Consider the following 18,274-nt stretch of genomic DNA (forward strand, 5'->3'; position numbering starts at 1 on the left):
CCCTCCATAAATTCTCATCCAATAGCAATCTTCCCGCGCCGTTACAGAACTGTAAACCTCGCCACAGCACCCACACACTCTCATCAGGTCTTTCAGTGCATTCCAACATGCTGGAGAGCTGATCACACACTTGTGCAAACCCACACATGCACACATACCTAGATGCGCAAGTCTAAGCAGACTCACGCTCTGATGCTGAGTAAAAGAGTGGAAAAAAAGGACTGGAAAGTGTGTACAAATGTGTGGGTGAGTGTCATGCTGGTACAACACCACACACAGCACACAGACCAAGCAAAGAATGATGGGTTAAGAGTAGGACTTTCAAGTTCTCCATAAAGCATATCCATCACAATGGTTAATATGAGGCATCTTCAATATATCCTGTATCTATTTTTAAATGACCAGTCTGTATTCAAAATTTAACATCAAAACTACAGATAATTAGCATTTTCTGTTTTGTGTGGGTGCCACAAAACTATTAGCACAAAAGATCAATTTGCGAAAAACAACATTAAGAATGTGTTTTTACGACTTTAAAACTGATTTCAAAACAAACATGACAATTTCTTACCTGGCTCCCTTCTTTTTGCCAAAAGACAGCCGGTGGAGGGTTTCCTTTAGTGCCGCAAAGAAAGGTTACAGTGCGACCTGGTGTTGTGATCTGGTCCCGTGGCCGCACAAGAATCTGAGGGGGCACTGAACAACAGATGATCATAAAAATGGCTTTCAGATCACTTCAGAAAGGGAAACATTTAAAGGTTGCTGTACATGTAGGTCTGTGCAGTATGTATATATTTAGCAGCAAGTACATGCTTTGACTGGGAATGATGACACATAAAACCAACCAATTTAGGGTGTTCTCTTTGTCGTCACAAAAACACACAAGACACAATAATCACACACATCATATGTGTTAAAGCAGCATTGATTGTGGGTGTGCAGTCCAGTCTTGAATGTTACAACACTAATGATTGTACACCACAGGTTTTGCTGGTTTATTAGTTGATTCTCGAGGGGTGGTTTTACTGAGTGCATTTTGATTACAATCTAAGCAACTGATTTATTCTTAGGTCAATACTTTTATAATTTAAAAGTAACTTGACAAATAAAGAAATGGGGGCTACAAATCGAAGTTTGGTTGTTTCACTTTTTCTCCTCTCTTACAGCTACTCACTGTGCGTGTTTGTGACATAAACAAATTTGAGTTCTATTGATTCAATAGCACGTGCCAGGCTTCACTCCTCACAGGGGGGTTGAATGCATAATGATTCCTTCACACATCCTAAATGATTTCTCTTTTGCCCACCTGATCTCTTGGCTGTCTTTCAATTGTTCATTGTTGAATACGTGTAAAGGCACAAATACATAGATTAGGATGTAAAAGCATTTTCTACACAAAAGAAAAATTATTTTCAGAAAAAATGAGATGAACATGCCTCATTGGTGAACCGCAGTGCCGTGCCGCCATTAGTAGCTCTAAAATCAGCACATTTTATTTGTTTTAATGAAACTCATTTGATTGAGGATGAAAATGCTACTGATGTACATAATTGATCATGCATGATGAACTATTGTAGCTACTCGTTACATAATGGAGAATGCCTAATCGCTACCTTAAAAATGATCCTGAATTTAACTATCACAGACACTGTGTCCTTTTAATCGGAAAGGGGATCCAGTTCATAGAGCATGATGTCCTGGGATGATTGACGCAGGCACCACACTAACCCTATAGGTCAATGTGGAGACATGCAGTTGGAAATGTGGATTTTAACATTGAGGTAAAATAAACTACAGTAATTTGCAGCCCTGCTACCTCAAGGACCAGAGTTGCTGTGTAGGCTGATGCAAGATGTGAAATATATGAGAACAGAAGCGCAATACTTGGTGCCTATATAACGCAACCCGTGTAACATTCAAAAGCAATAAACACATGTAGGGGTGGCTTGGATGATAGTGGAGTCTTTGCTCAACCCGTAATTTGTGGGTTTGTTTCCCAGCTGAATCAGCTCCTGGTTTATGCATACATTAGTGTATGAATGAGCTGTTACTTTGCCATCATGTGTGGGAGTGAGTGGATTAGATGACTGTAAAAGAACGTTTAATGCCGCAAAGCGCTACGGATTGTTTTCGATCACATTATCAGTGTTTGTTTGTCCGCCATATTACAAAGGATAAGCTTGGCTTGAAACGGAAAGACTAGTTGTTTAACTATTTTTTTTCTGTATAACTCTAATCGGGGCGGCACAGTGGTTGACTGGTTAGCACGTCCGCCTCACAGTGCGGAGGTCATGGGTTAGAATCCGGCCCCGGCCTTCCTGTGTGGAATTTACATGTGTCTGCGTGGGTTTTCTCCAGTTACTCCGGTTTCCTCCCAAATTCCAAAAACATGCATGGTAGGTTGATCGGACACTCAAAATTGCCCCTAGGTGTAGGTGAGTGCAGATGTTTGTCTGTCTCTGTGTGCTCTGCGATTGGCTGGCAACCAGTTCAGGGTGTCCCCCGCCTTCTGTCCGAAGACAGCTGGCATAGTCTCCAGCACCCCCGCGGCCCTTGTGAGGATAAGCAGTTAGGATAATGGATGGATGGATGGATGGACTCTAATCAGTTAATATCAGCTATGTTATAAGTTTTGCACTCGTCTTAGAATGAGGAAAATGAGGACGATGAAGTTGACAGAGTTTGGAGAAACCTTGGATGCACGTGACACCATCAGAAAAAATAACGATTCCTATATAATTCATACATCGCTTACCGCCTAAGTGTGTACAAAGACAAGCGGAAATAAGCTCGTTATACTTTCACTAAAACAATAATGACTTTGTCTAACGTGAGCTTTGGTGGGAGTCATGAGCTGCAACTCTGGTAATCAAAGAATCCTACATTTCTGACATGGATGCATGTTTAAATCGATCAATATCCAATTTAAGATGTATACTTTATAATTCTGTCAGTGGACAGACACAGATGTATAGATTTGGTATCTGGCAAGAGTGAGATCAGCTCTGCTGATTCATAAAAGCCATGTTTTCCTTTACAAATGCTCAGTCTTTCCGCCATGATTGTAAATTGGTACCAGTAAACAATGAAATCATACTCTGTCCCTCCCACTTGTATTATTGCAGCCAAACACCTCACAGTGAGTCACCACTTTTTGATGTTGGTTATTAAATGCATTCATTCAAACGCTCAATAAACACCAGAAGAAGACAATGAATAGACAGCAACATGGTGGCTGTGGCCATGTTAAAGGTGCATGACGTGACGTGAAAACTATACAATTAAGGCCATTTATATCACATGTGGGATTAGTGTTTAACAGGCCATATCGTAAATTAGGCAAACACCTGAACATGTTTCCCCTTGTCTGACATGACATGACTTTGACCCAAATACAGTGACAGCTAGAAATACTGTTGGCCTATTCGGGTTAGAAAAATTCTGTTCATGGTTCTCTTCACAGCTCTGTGTGGATTATAACAATGTTAGGTTCAGGGAGGCAAACGAGCACAATGACTACGGCTGTAATAAATAATTACCAACAATGGGCTCATGCGGGACGACACTGAGCGTTAGATTTAGGACACAGAGAGACATTAGCATTTTTACATTGGACAAAGATGGGGAAAATAATTAAAACAGGGGTTTAAAAAATACATGATAAAAATACAAACAATGACTTAATGTAATGGAAAATATTGGTACACCATGTCATTGCCATTTCCCACACTTGTTTTCATCCTGCTGAATTGTAAACCCAGTGGCAAATGAAAAATGTGTACATAATTTCAGAGAAAAACAAGGCAAATCACAAATGAAGCAAGAAAGAAAATAGTTAAGAGGCAGTCTACCAGGACACTTCCCTTTAACAACCTTCCCTTTTTGTTTGTACTTGGTCCAGATTTCAGACAGTGCTGACTGAGAACAAGCAACATCATTTGCAATACTCCGTGATGTTTTACCTTCTTGAATAAGTTTTTTTCAAATACTCTCCTTTGTTTCAACTGAGAGCTCTCATGTTGGAGCCATAAAACATGTCAATCCACTGCAACGATAACTGAAAATTAAAAGCTGATTCCATATTTTTTTACCCAGAATTGAATGATTCCATTATTTTTTGTTGCACTTGTATAAAAAAAAAAGCTGTCAGACTACAATTGTACAACTACAAATTTCTTTCTTACTGTACCACTGCACAGTATATGTACTGTCAACACAACATATCGACCATCATGTTTTAAATTTTTGGTTGTTCTACTCCTTATCACTCTTCATTTTGTTTTGATGCAAAGACTGCAATCAATTATTCCTTTTTTAGTAAGAACATTTTGACAATCTTAATGAGAATAACAGTTTGTCTGATGAGTGGCAATAAATATTAATTAACCGAGTCAGAGTAGGCTTATTACTTGGCTGGAAAATTGTATTTTCATAATCGCCTTTTTAAAATTCTTCAACTTTTATACCTATAGAGTAACTGAGCCCCAAATTATCCGTAACCTTTGCAAATTTTGAGTTAAAGTTAATTTTATATTTAGCATTGTATCTGTATTATTGCTGTTACTATGTGGACATGATTTAAAATTAGTAAAGGTTTATCTGAAAAAGTAGCTTTGTTATGCAAAATAAGTAGACATACTATTCCAGTGGTTCTTATCACCACATGCGGTGCTCCAAGTGGGAGAGATCAGAGCATTCTAATTTGTTCCATAAGCAACACAAGCAAAAGCAAACAATGTGCTCCAGCACAAATGCCACACACCTTCCCTGCTCCCCACCCACACTCTGAACGTGTCCTTTGCGACAACGTTCTCATGCTGTTACACATGGAGAAAGGGAACACAAACACCGCCCACTCCCTACAAGAATTCCCCAGGAATAATGATGTGACAGGCAGCTCTCACCGTCCCACACTGATGAAGTGCACACCTGTGCTCCAGTTAATGTACTCTGACGCTCATGTTGGTCAATTCATCTTTCACCCTCCTCTCATACACGCAGGCGAGCTATCGGAATATAACTAATAGTTTTGCCGTATCTTTGTGTTAAGCAAATTCCCTCAACTAACATTACATTTATTAGGAATTTTACAGCATTATCAGTATGTAGGGATAGCAAGAAAAAAATGTTATTTTTGAAAACCGAGTAGGAGTTTGATTTCTAGGAATTGTTGCAAATGAGTGATGAAGTTACACAAGAAGTGTATTTACCTTTTCCAACAAGCCATCAATATCGTAGTGCAAAATAACATTTTGTACCATACGATACAACCCTCTTTCAATCGCCATTATCTTGAAGTCTGTGGAATTATGTTAGCTCTATTGCTGAGCAAATGTACTGGTCGAAATTGATACATAACAATAGTCGCTTTGCTACTACTTTGTGCCTCACTCTCCAAGCATGACCAATCAACCCATTCTGGGCGTCTGGGTCCTGGCTGCTGTTTGTGCCAATGCACCAAACACCAGTTCAGGGTACCAACCCTTTTTGGAGTCCCTAAAGGGGGTGCTGCAGAGTGCTTCCGCTAGGGACTTCAATGCGCATGTAGGCCAGTGTACAGTCTTTGCAAACTGTTTTTTTCCGACTTGTGTCTTATAAAAGAATGGAGAGGAGAGCAGCGGAAATTACCATTAATATCATGTAATTTGAAGGAACTACAGGTACTACTTTACTATATTGAGATGTTATCTCAATTATATTATTATATATTATATTACCTTTATTTTTAAAAAAATGACCTAGTATATCGGGATATATAATTTCCACAATACTTTGGAGAAACATATTTTCTATTATCATATTATATTTATAATAATTACATCATTTATGTTATTGTATTATTTATTACCCTCACACAATGAGAATCAGTACGTGCTTCATTGTGCCAGTGACTTACTTATAAGAGTGCAGATTCCTTTACTGAATTGCGTAACGGTTTCTAAACCCTATCATTTTGTTGTTGTGACTTCAGAACAAGAAAACAAAGTTACTGCAATCGCATGTTTCCTTTAGAATTCCGGTTAAAAGTGCATGCCTTGGTTAACCATATAGTGCAGCAGAGGAGAACGTATTACATGTAAACTCAATACTTCCATGTAGCTTTGCTTTCCTTGTCCACCGTAAACAAAGTAAAGAGCCTCCCCTTAGCTCAAATATGAATGTACTGTAGTTAATTAACACACAAACAATCATGTAAAAAAATACCTATACAAAATATACAAGGAGTGCTTATTGAAATTCTGCTACGAAGGTGGAGAATGGAAGTTTTGATGGCATTACTGGGACATGTGTGCCGAGTTTGACATGGAAATGGAGCAACAATTAATTTTAAGTGGAGTTCTTTATGGTTGCATGCACTTTCAATGTAATCAAGATTAGTTATACTTAGGGATGTCACAATAAGGCAATATCGTGATTAAAATTGCCACAATATACCGTTGTCGTCAAGTCACGATATTAATAGCAGCATCTGTTTAAAAGTACAAGTTGTTTTCCATTTGTGCAGTTCCACACACCCACCTATATGTTTAAGACCCACGCTAATCGGCAGTAGGAGCCAATGACTGGCCAAGCCTATTTCTTTGTGAATGCTGGTATTATGTACAAAAAGGGAATATTGTGATGTTTTTTTTTTTTTTATATGAGCTCCTTTTTTTTTTTTTTTTACAATATCGTGAGCTTTAATACAGTAACGTGTGCTGTTTATATATCGGCAACCTCCCCACAATATCGCGATAAATATCGTATTGTGAAGTTTGTATCGTGATATTATCACATCGTGACATTTGGATATCGTGACATCCCTAGTTATACTCAATTAAACTTTCAAATGGAAGCTATGTAAAATTGTGACATAACACACCATTGTGGAAAATAATTCCCACCCTAGTATTTGGGTGGGAATTATAGTAATTCTCTCAACAATTTGTCCCAAAATTAAGTACATCTCTCTCACACTGTACACACTCTCAAACATACGGAAATATGGCATGAAATGAGATACTCACTGGATGAGCCAACTGTGATGGGAGGAAGCAAAAAGGGGTGGAAATGAAAAGAGAAAATAATGAGATGATGAGCTTGTGGTGAATGGGGATGTTACACTGTATGCTACATATGAAACAGAGTGGACATGATGGCATGTGCAATGAGTTATAGCTACAAAAAACAAGCTAATTTCCTCCCCAGTAAAGTACCCAGTGCATATTTTACCAAGTGTGTTATTCTTATTATCCTGAATAGAGTCTGTAGCTGCATGCAATGACCCGCATTCAATCTTACTTTGTCCAACTCCTATTGGACCTACTTCTTCAGTCAGCTATTAAAACACAATAGTGTGCATGTGTGTGGGTGTGTGCGTGTGTGTGTGTGTGTGAGTATTCTGTACATTTATACAGTAAAGGATATTTAGCATTTATAGGATTATTGACAAATCTGTAAACATACATATGTGTTTCATATCAACAAACACTGTATTTGTCATTGCCTGTGCATGGATGTCATTTTGAATGTCAGCATGTTGACAGCTGTCAGTAGAAACTGTAGGGCCTCCTCATTTTTGTAGAGCATAGCTCTAAATATTCCCTTTTATCGTCACAAATGACAGTTTTTTGCAGTAGAGTGCATCTCTTCAAGGGACTGACTTTATTCTAATGCAATTTCAGTCTTTTTGATCTTGCCTTTCTCTCCAGAGGCATGAAGAATTGAGACTTGAAAAGGAACTTAAACCTTTACTTTTTCACTTTATCTCTTATATAGTCTTAGAGAGTCGTCTGTACCCAGCGGCATAATGCTGGCTGTTTTAACCATGCAGACACAAAGTGTCTCTTTGGGTAATATCTCCTGGCGCACATTTTCAACATTTGATTATAGTATACAACATAACTTAAAACCCTGCAAAGCATACTAATTGAAACACTAATACATTGGATGTCTTACAGGCAGTTCAGGTAAGAAAATTTTGTGGAACGTAGTCATAGTAAAACAATCAAGTGCAATTTATCAATATATTTGATAATCTTATATAACAACCTGTAAAAACATGTTATATTTCCACTCTACCATGCTGTCTTTATTAAAGTAGAAGTCAACCCAAACATATTTTTTTCAAGAAAATGTTAGATGCAGGGCGACTAGTTGATATATGGCACTCTGATTAATATTGCGTTTGGGGAATTTAAGTTGCATCAAAATGCACCCATTTTTAGCTATTTCGGGGGGGCGGCCATTTTGTCACTTCTGTCGAAGATGACATCGAAGTTGCTCAGGGGTCAGATAACGAACAGATGGATTTCTCATACTCCACAAACGCAATATTAATCAGAATGCCGTGTTTAAACTAGTAGGCCTGCATAGAACATATTCTGGAAAAAAATATGCTTGGGTTGACTTCCCTTTAAGTGAAAAACATTACTATATTGTAACTTTGTTATATGAATTATAAAAGAATTTACGTCATTAAAATTATATTTCTTTATTAATAAAGACTAGCTTGCAATGACAATAGAGTTCACTTTTGACTGACACTGTCGAAAGGTATTCAATTAAATACATTTTCATAATGGGTTGTCTGAGTAGACTCTTAGTCATCCAGGTCATGGTAATCAGCACTTTTTTGGTGGTGGTTGTAGTTTGTAGTGGTTTGTAATGACACTTTGTGAAGGCATAATTTTTGGATACAGCACATACACATCATTGGATACTGTATGTGTACTTAATGAAGTGTCTAGTGTATTTAATTCTCTAAACCAATTTTTAAACCAATACTTTTTAAAGTGATTTTGTTACTATATAATCTCACACTTGCGAAACTATCATGGTAGGTAGCTGTCATAACTTTAGTTTTAAAAAAAATTCTGTTCAAGATGGACAGAATAGAGATTATAATGTTCAAAAATAGAAAACCAAACTGTACTTGCAAATGCCTTACCGTGTACTTGCAGGGTAGCTGCTGCCTCTGCTTTCCCGACACTGTTCTCTGACACACATGTGTAAGTGCCCTCGTCTTCAGCTCGCACCTGGTTCAGGTGCAAACTGTTGTCACTGCGGATCTCATATCTGCAAACACATCAACCTCGCGTGAATTCCAACATATTCAACATATTTAGTCAAAACGTCAAAGAATCAACATTGCAACAACATTGATGCCACCTATGTTTAAGACCCACGCTAATCGGCAATAGAAGCCAATGACTGGCCAAGTCTATTTCTTTGTGAATGCTGTTATTATGTACAAAAACTGAACATTGTGAATTTTTTTTTTTTTTTTTACAATATCGGGAGCTTTTATACAGTAACGTGAGCTGCTTATATATTGCCAACCTCCCCACAATGCCGTGATAGTTACCGTATTGTGACATTTGGATATCGTGACATCCCTACAACTACAACTACAAATATTGTATTTGTGGAAAGCTGAGTTAAGCAGTAAAATCCACAAATTTTTGTCCATCTCAGGAGGCGGTCATTTTGCCACTTGCTGTCAACTGAAAATGACATCACACATGCTCAGGGCTCAGATAACAACAAATCATGGCTCAGCTCAGAGAACAGGTGAGCCGTGACAACGTCGTTACCTGAGCCTTGAGCAACTGTGATTGTCGACAGCAGGTGACAAAATGGCCACCGCCTGAGAGGGCTAAAACAGGTGCTGCTCATATTCCACAAACGCAATATCAATCAGAATGCCATGTTTAGACTAGTGAATAATTTTGGGGGGGGTTGACTTTCCCTTTAAAAAAAAAAAAAAAAAAAAATCCCTTTATATCCTATTAATAAATAAAAATGGAGGGAGAAGAATCTAACAAGCATAGTGTTTATTCAGATTACCATTTGCATTTAAATCAAGCACTTCAAAGTACAAAATTGTGCAAAACCCTCTTTCTATGAAAAATACAAATCCCTGTGATCATTGAATACATATAAATAGATGTCAAAGAAGACATTTTGGAGAAAAATCTGGGAAAGAAAAAAATAAGAAAGAGAAAAAGTGCAGAGTCAAATGCAGGCATGGCAAAATGGTCTGTAGCGCTTCAGTCATCAAGCATAATTCATCTGACTTTCCTAGAGGAGATCTGAAGACCGCAGCAATAAGTGAAGATTTTACCCTATTTCACCTGAGGTATCATTAAAGGACCATTCAATCAAATTTTAAGTGAGTGATTGCGCTTGTGCAAGAATGTCTTTTACTAACATCCCCAATGCATTTAACCCCACTCTCCACAATGCCACAAAGTATGTAAGACAGGGGAGAGTTGTGACATGGGTCATTTGTAATACTTGCAATCGCTCCAAACAGGAAGAAGTTAGGAATCACCTGATACACCTTGCACATGAGTTCAGTCCAAAAGTAGTCATGAAGGTCCTGCGGGAACCTCTGCCTGGTTCTTTTATCTTTAATGCTCGCAATGATTGTAGTCAGGGGTGCACATAATTTTTTTCATGGGTTACTCACATGAGTACCAGGAGATTGACTTTGGTACTCACTAGTGGTTCAACGGATCACATAGTCACGGTTCAGATCGGTCATTTTGAGTCACGGATTATATATATAATTAGAATTTTCTCCTCATTCATTTTATAAAACACTTTTGCCCATAAACAAAACAAAAAAAATAAACTCCTAATGTCTAATATGGCCGTTTAGGATTTAAGAACGCAATATAAGGCAGGATACATTCTTATTTTATATGTGGAACACTGTACAAAATAAGTATCCTGCCAGACATTTTGAGCTGAATGTTTTCTTTAAATGATTTAATGAGCAAAACTGTTTTTATAAAATAATAAAATAAATAAAGACAAGGTTTTATTTATTTATTTCATAATGACAAAGACCTGTGTAATTAAGTGTAATTTAAGACACCTTTGTTTAACTCATTAAGGACAGGAGCGCATAACCGTGGTTCTACCACTAGAGCCGGAAGCGCTGTTGCGTCTTTCTACCTTTAAAGCCAGGAGAGCGTATATGTCTGTGTCTTTTTTTTAAATCCAATTCTCCGTCTCTTAGTCAATTTAATGCATCAGAATATATATGTGACGGTGTCGCGAGACCGTGGAGGATGTCACAGAATTTTTTCGAGCCGTAGGCTCTGGTGGACGCCGTCGATCGCCGGGAGCTCTGAAATAAGTAACGGCAGTGATATATAGATGATGTGCTTGTGGACTTTGAACCAGTCGAATGTGATATGATATGATTTGTAGACAATGACGACATTGACTTTTTGATTGATTTGTAACAGAATAGAGGATGGTAATCACCACTCGATTATTTTTTAAATTTAAAATAGTATATCTCTTGCACTGACACGTTATTTTTACATCTTCGATTGAAACAGTAAATAATAATAAACTCTGCCTGTGTGAAAGACACATGTCTAAACTCACTAATTCTTTTGGAATTATGTTTCTGTCTGCTACAGGGGCTGAGATACTAATTATTTTGTAAGTGTTGACTTTCTCTGAAAACGTCAGGTTTTCACAGGTAATTCCAAAGGCGACCTTAGGTTTTGGGGAGCTGTTGAGCCAGGCGCTTTAGGCCTTAATGGGTTAAACATGGACAGCGCATTACAGAATAATCTAGGTCCACAATATTGAAAAAATAAGTTAAAAAAAATAAAGTAAGCCAAGGAACAGCTGTTGAACTACCAGCCAGGCACTAGCCACTAACGCCGGAGACTTGTGCCGTATCATGCAATGACAGCGTAATTAACTAGCGGTAATTGGCACAGATTTGGCGACTTGCAGCAATAGCTTGCGACTAGATTTTCATGAAATAAGTACACTGAAAAGAATGATGAGTTGAATTTACACAATTTTATTTCATCAAGTGTTTCACGAAATACTTAAAGCATCTGGATCCAAATACGTTTTTAAGTAAAGTAGTATTCTACTTCCAAAATGTAACTGGATCCAGATGATCTTATTTTGTGCAACCACTTGATGAAATGAAAGGAGTAAATTCAACACACCATTTTTTTCAGTGTACAACACAGTGAGTACATTCCTGTTACTGTCTGTCTGTCTGTCTTACCTGCCCCGGGGCAACTCCCCCTCCTCTCTCCGCCAGCGAACAGTCGGGGTTGGATCTCCATGCACCACACAAAAGAAATCCACCATATCATCAGCCAATACCACTTGGTTCACCGGCTGTTTAGTGAACACTGGCCTCTCTGACATCAGACAGAAGAGTGTCAAAGGTTAGCAGGGACAAATAAAGACACACAGCAGTTTCAAATTCCATTCCATTCCATCAGCAGGCTCTGAAATTTATTTCATTTGCAGTTGTTAAACCATAATGAGTGAAACAGAAAAGGTGAGGATATACTGTAAGAATACCTACAACAACGATACATTTTTATTTATTTATTTATTTATTTTGATTTTAGCGAAGGCAGATTTTATCTGCACTTGTATTGAATTGTATTGGATTCTTTTAATGTGGTTTAAAAAGACAATGTGCAACCACTCTTCTGCATTTGTGTTGACACATATCCATCCACAAGTGTGTTGATGTGTTTTAACATTTTTTCAGCTTGCTGAATTTTTTTCGGTCACCTCACTTTTGTTTAATCCAAACCAATAACCAATCTATGAAAATTGACCCTTGACATCATGGCTTCACAGAGATCAAAGAAGCAGCATTTAGGAGGTGGTAGTATGGAAGAGGGTTTGTTGAGGCAGAAAGAAAATGTCAATTTTCTATCTGTTTGCTACAAATCAATACACACTTCCAAATCAGTTATGCAGCTGGTCTTCTGAGAGAGGTGCCAAGAATAGGGGAGACAGGAAAAAAAGCATGGACGAAGCAAAGAAAAAGGGCAACCAGGGGAGAAGCATTCATCTTCTGCTACTGCTATACCAGATGAATTCAAACTGTATAATCCTCGAGACATTGCAGAAAAAAAATAGAAGAATAGAAAATAGAAAAAATAGAAGACACTATTTTAGAGTTTTGTGCTCAGAGTAGCACAACAACCAGTATGAATTACTTTTTAAAGCTAATCAATATTTCCAGATTGCTCTATGTGTGTAGTAGGGATGCCACGGTATTGAGAATATCGCAGTATGGCGGTTTTGAAATTCTCACAATAGTGCCGTGAATGAAATCTAGCAATGCGCTTGCGTGTGCTGTCCTTTTATTGGCGAGCTCAATGTGTATGACATAGCTATGTAGGTAGGGCGCATCCGTCGTGTGATGGCAAGCGGGTTCATCGAGCTTTTAACCCGGAAGTGGTTTCCTTCACCCATAAGTGGCTACGCGTGCATGTAAATTGTTAGCCAACTAAATCAACTTGTCAGCAGTACGGCCAATGAAGCCCATCTTGGTAGTGGAACAAACCTGTCATTAGAATCTCTCTCACGCAGTCACGAATGACAAAAAAATGAAAGGTGTTTGCCCCAGGCAGAATATCTCCTCAGCTAGTTAACTTAGCTTTAGGAGGCGGCTGCGGAGGATATATTTTGTACGACACTAATAGGTGCAGTAACCGATCTGGATTTGACCTTTGCCCACAACACGGTGTGGGATCAGCAATTTTAATCCATAAAGTTAAACTTTTTGCCGTGTCAGGCGTTAAAACAGGGTTATGTTTGCAAAGAAGTGAATGTGCAGTTTGAAGCTCTTGTAGATACAGTGTTGTAAGTGCACTCTATTTACCATGTTAATCAAATTGGATTTTTTTATCTGATTGACTGTGATGGGGTTTTTTTTCTTTTGTTCGTTTGTTTTCCGTTAAAGCGAAAGATGCAAATCAATGGCGAATGACGAGTCGAGACTTTGGGTGCGAGTGCCGCTCCACTCCTTTGTAACAGAGAAATGACTTGCTAAATAACATGCACAGTAGCGATTTAATGTTTCATTATTGTGGCTCAGAAGTTCTTTAAATAAAGAATGCTGTGCACTGAGACGGGAAGAAAAAGTGTGATAATGTAAGAAAAAATTTGTTGACAAGAGAAGGAAGGTCAAGTCACTACTTTGGCAATATTCAGAATATTTTAAGTGGTTGAAATGTGTTTTGATAATTATTTTCTTGCATTTGTTTTGATAATTATGAATATAAGAATAATTGCACTTGGAAACAGGTCTGTTTCTTGTCGTGAATGTTCTGACAAACTCAACTTTATTTCATTTTTTATGTTTACAAAATACGTTGGACTATGCAAATATTTTGAAATAATTTGTTAGACATGTTTGTATATTGAGTTGCATCCTTGATGTGTATAGATATTTATTGCAATTGTTGACAAATTACTTTGCACATTTTAAGTAAATGTTTATTTATCTCTAGAATGACCAGTGTTTATTTGACTTTTTCATAGTTGTGTTAACATTCCTGGTACTTCAGTTTCCACACTATAACATTATTCTCCAAGTTATTATTATATTTTCACATTACTTTTATTATTATTTTTTCACAATGCCACAACAATACAAATACCTTAGCCATATCTTAATAAATAGTTAGCACAAACGTCTTACCAAATACTACCAGTTCGGCTGGATCACTGTCTTTTTCTCCAACCATATTGGTGCCAACACACACGTACATGCCAGCATCACTTTTTCTGGTGTTGGAAATCATTAGTTTGCCTCCTCGTATCTGAAAAGGGAGAGGTAAAAGCATCATAGAGAAGATGGCGAGAGGGATTAAAGGAAATAAGTGAAAGCCGGGAGAAGGAATGGATTTCAGTGGTAGAGGCTAAGTCTGCAACGACACACGTTTCAAAATTGGAATCAAAAGACTAAGACACAAACTTGTCACCTTTGAATTGGCAGGATCAAGACACGTGCCTCTGATCCACATACAACCATATGTGCTACAATGTTATTTGCATTTTGGATTTGGGTTGTTTCTTGTGTAATTGGAAATATACTGGAACAGTGACATTAGATACATACCACTGAAGAAAAAGACAAATGCACTAAATAGGAATTAAGCACAACATTGTAAATCTAGCCCAAGATTTAATGCAAACAGCACATACATGTTAGAAAAACCCAAACGTGTGCGCACAATTGACAAAGTGAACAAACCATCAGGCCAAACCAGCGGTGATGAAAACATATTTTTATAAGTGGAGGCATAAAGCTCTTTCTGCCTGGATAATGTGGACAACCACTCAACTTACTGTGATTCTTTCGTCTCTGTCATTGACCTGGACATTATTTCTCTTCCACGATATAGTTGGCTCAGGATGTCCTCTGGGGGGAATACACTCCATGACAGCTGGCTCACCTGCTGCCACTACCACATCACTGGGTGTCTGGCGGAAGTCATCTCGTAGGACTGGTGAAGAAAAAAGAGAAACGGAAGGGTAAGGAAAACCTTTTATTGATAATTTTATACAAAAAAAAACAAAACAATGTCTATGTACTTCTGTTTATATGATAAACATCATCATGTTCACTGGAATGGTGTGAACATCTCAACACAACACAATAAATCACGGAATAACTGCGACTCATAATTTGATTCATTGTGTGTTATCTATATTTTTAATTTACTGTCATTGCTGCACATTAATAATGAAAGTAAATGAATTATTCAGCCTGACACACATGAGCATGCACACGATTTCCCCTGGCGAATTCACATGCATAAATACACTCACTGATATATTGAGAGAAAAAAAAAATGTGTCTGCATAGAAATTTCTACATCAGATAGATGAACTCCATTGATAGCAGAATGACAATTTGAATGCAGGAAGCACACCATTTTTTGGGTTAGCGTCCATAGCTTCAACAAGTGAAGTTACCTCCTTTATTTCCACATTCATCTACCCATAGTCTACATTTTGTGTCTCATATACCTCAAGGCAACGGGATTTTCCACTTTCAGTCTCCAGGGCACTGTGACCTCTCGGATTACAGCTATATAGAGTGGTTTTGTAGTTGCGGTTGATGCCCTGCAATCAGTTGACCAAAAGCCACAGAGGCCTGCAGGCCACAAGTCTGGTTTAAGCCACTCCAGAGATTCACAAAGGAGAAAAAACAATGGATCGGTTTCTATGACATTGCTCATTCCTGCCCTAAAATCTTAACGTTACCCTAAAGCAGGAAACAAATCCTCGCAAAAATGCCATTCCTGTCACAAAGTTCCCTCAAAAATGATGAGCAGCAACTCTCCAATTTCTCCCTGGTAAAGAGGGAACTGCTCTTTTGAACTTTTGATGAGAGTTGAAATTTTGACATCAAGGAGATGTGGGATGTTTAATTGATGCTAGGGGCTATCATGGTTGATTTACTTACATTACAGAGATATGAGTGATATAAATAAATCATCCTGATATGAAAGTCTAATCCAGATTTAAGTGTGCAAAAACCCATAATCTTCACAGATATGTAATACATCCTACTACTATTAACTCACAATACTAACACATAACCACACGTTTATATTCACTTTTAGATTGAGATGCATACAATATCAGTGAAAATTGTGTTCGTAGTAGATTGTATGTGTTTGTCCCACAGATTATTTTTCTTGTTCATCACATATGTGCGACATTAAAATGTAATCATTATTCACTTAGTAGCTGGCAAGGAGTATGATACAGTTTGCCAGATTTCTGAGAAAGCCTTATTTATACGTTTATGCACTTTTTATGCAGTGTATCAGAAAAAAATCAGGACAGGTGTCAAAAGATATACAGTATTTCATACCCAAACCACAAACTACAAGTTTTCCTTTCAGTGTGGGCCAAAAGCTCGACCAGCATGTCAACAATGAGATCCTGCAGCGTTTACTTCTTCAGTGGTTGAAAGAGGCAAGAGTTAGTTGTGGCAGGACAACTCATGACTGCTTCAGCATTAAGAGGCACTTTCCTACAATGTACTAAGCATCTGACAGTTCCTTGCTGGAGCAACCTCCCTACTCAACGAAACTGACTCCCTTTGATGTTCTTTCTCTTGACTGTGAGACAATCGTGCTACCGGCTGGAATTAGAATTTATACTACTGTATGAAAAAAAACAACTTTATATATTGATTAGGTTTGATTTTAAAGTATTTAATAGGGTAAATACAAAACAACTATCCAGAGGTTAAAGATAAACTACAGTAAGACAACAATCCAGAGGAAAAATATCATTAAAAATATCTGGTGGTAAAACCAATTCTCAAGTAAAGTCCAATGTTTTTGTGCACATTGTAGTGCAGTGTAATGTGAAAAGTTGTTTACAACTATGCTCCTCAAGCAGTGCTGTAAATTTTTATTTGGAGTATCATTAAGAAACCACTGGTGCACTAAATATCATAGATTGACTGGTTATACAAAAGAAACCAGAACAAGTTGACAACAGAAACATTGTGAGAGCCTGGCTCAACAGCTCCCCAAATCCTGGAATTACCTTTGAAAACCCGAAGTTTTCCCAGAAATTCATCCATCCATCCATCCATCCATCCATCATCCATCCATTATCTATACCGCTTATCCTCACAAGCAGTCTTCGGGCAGTAGGCGGGGAACACCCTGAATTGGTTGCCAACAATAGCAGGGCACACAGAGACACACAAACATTCGCACTCACAATCACACCCAGGGGCAATTTAGAGTGCCCAATTAACCTACCAAGCATGTTTTTGGAGTGTGGGAGGAAATCGGAGTACCCAGAGAAAACCCACACAGGCACGGGGACAACATGCAAACTCCACACAGGGGGGCCGGGGCCGGGATCGAACCCACAACCTCTGAACTGTGAGGCGGACGTGCTAACCAGTCGATAACCGTGCCGCCCCCCAGAAATTCAACACTTACAAAATAATTAATATCTCAGCCCCTGTGGCAGACAAAAACATAATTCCAAAAGAATTAGAGAGCTTAGACATGTGGCTTTCACACATGTAAAAATAATGTGCCAGGGCAATAGAAGCACTGTTTGAATTAAAATAAAATCGAGTGGTAATTATCATCCTCTATTCTGTTACAAAGACGTCAATATCATCATTGTCTACAAACCATTTCATATCACGTTTGACTGGTTCCACTGTTTCAAAGTCCACAAGCTTTTTCCTCTTTACATCACTGCCGTTACTTATTTCAGAGATCCCGGCAATCGACCTCGTCCTCCATTAGCCTAGGGCTTGAAAAAATTATGCGACACCGTCACGTGTATATTCTGATGCATTAAATTGGCTAAGAGACGGAGAATTGGATTTAATATTAGCGTTATGCGACGGAGACAATTTGGCTTCCTTGGGGGGCGGAGCATTGCCGCGGCCCAGTATAAAGTGGCCTGCGGTACCGGTGGTTGGGGACCCCTGCTATAGAGC

At 38.2% G+C, this 18,274-nt stretch overlaps 1 protein-coding gene across 1 annotated transcript in view; it reads right to left on the reverse strand.

Annotated features, from left to right (window-relative positions):
* The window catches only part of robo3 (roundabout, axon guidance receptor, homolog 3 (Drosophila)), a 100,556-nt gene that overhangs the window by 41,600 nt on the left and 40,682 nt on the right, over positions 1-18,274 (reverse strand). Inside the window, exons 3-7 of the mRNA XM_086012482.1 lie at positions 15,130-15,287; positions 14,480-14,600; positions 12,032-12,170; positions 8,930-9,057; positions 572-696 (exon numbers count right to left, since the gene is read on the reverse strand). Of these exons, the coding sequence (XP_085868608.1) occupies positions 572-696; positions 8,930-9,057; positions 12,032-12,170; positions 14,480-14,600; positions 15,130-15,287 (671 nt within the window). The remainder of the gene's footprint in view (positions 1-571; positions 697-8,929; positions 9,058-12,031; positions 12,171-14,479; positions 14,601-15,129; positions 15,288-18,274) is intronic.

This window comes from Filicampus tigris, chromosome 17 (genome assembly GCF_054856515.1).
Source record: "Filicampus tigris isolate MCC_2025a chromosome 17, RoL_Ftig_1.0, whole genome shotgun sequence".
NCBI classification, from domain to species: Eukaryota; Metazoa; Chordata; class Actinopteri; order Syngnathiformes; family Syngnathidae; genus Filicampus; species Filicampus tigris.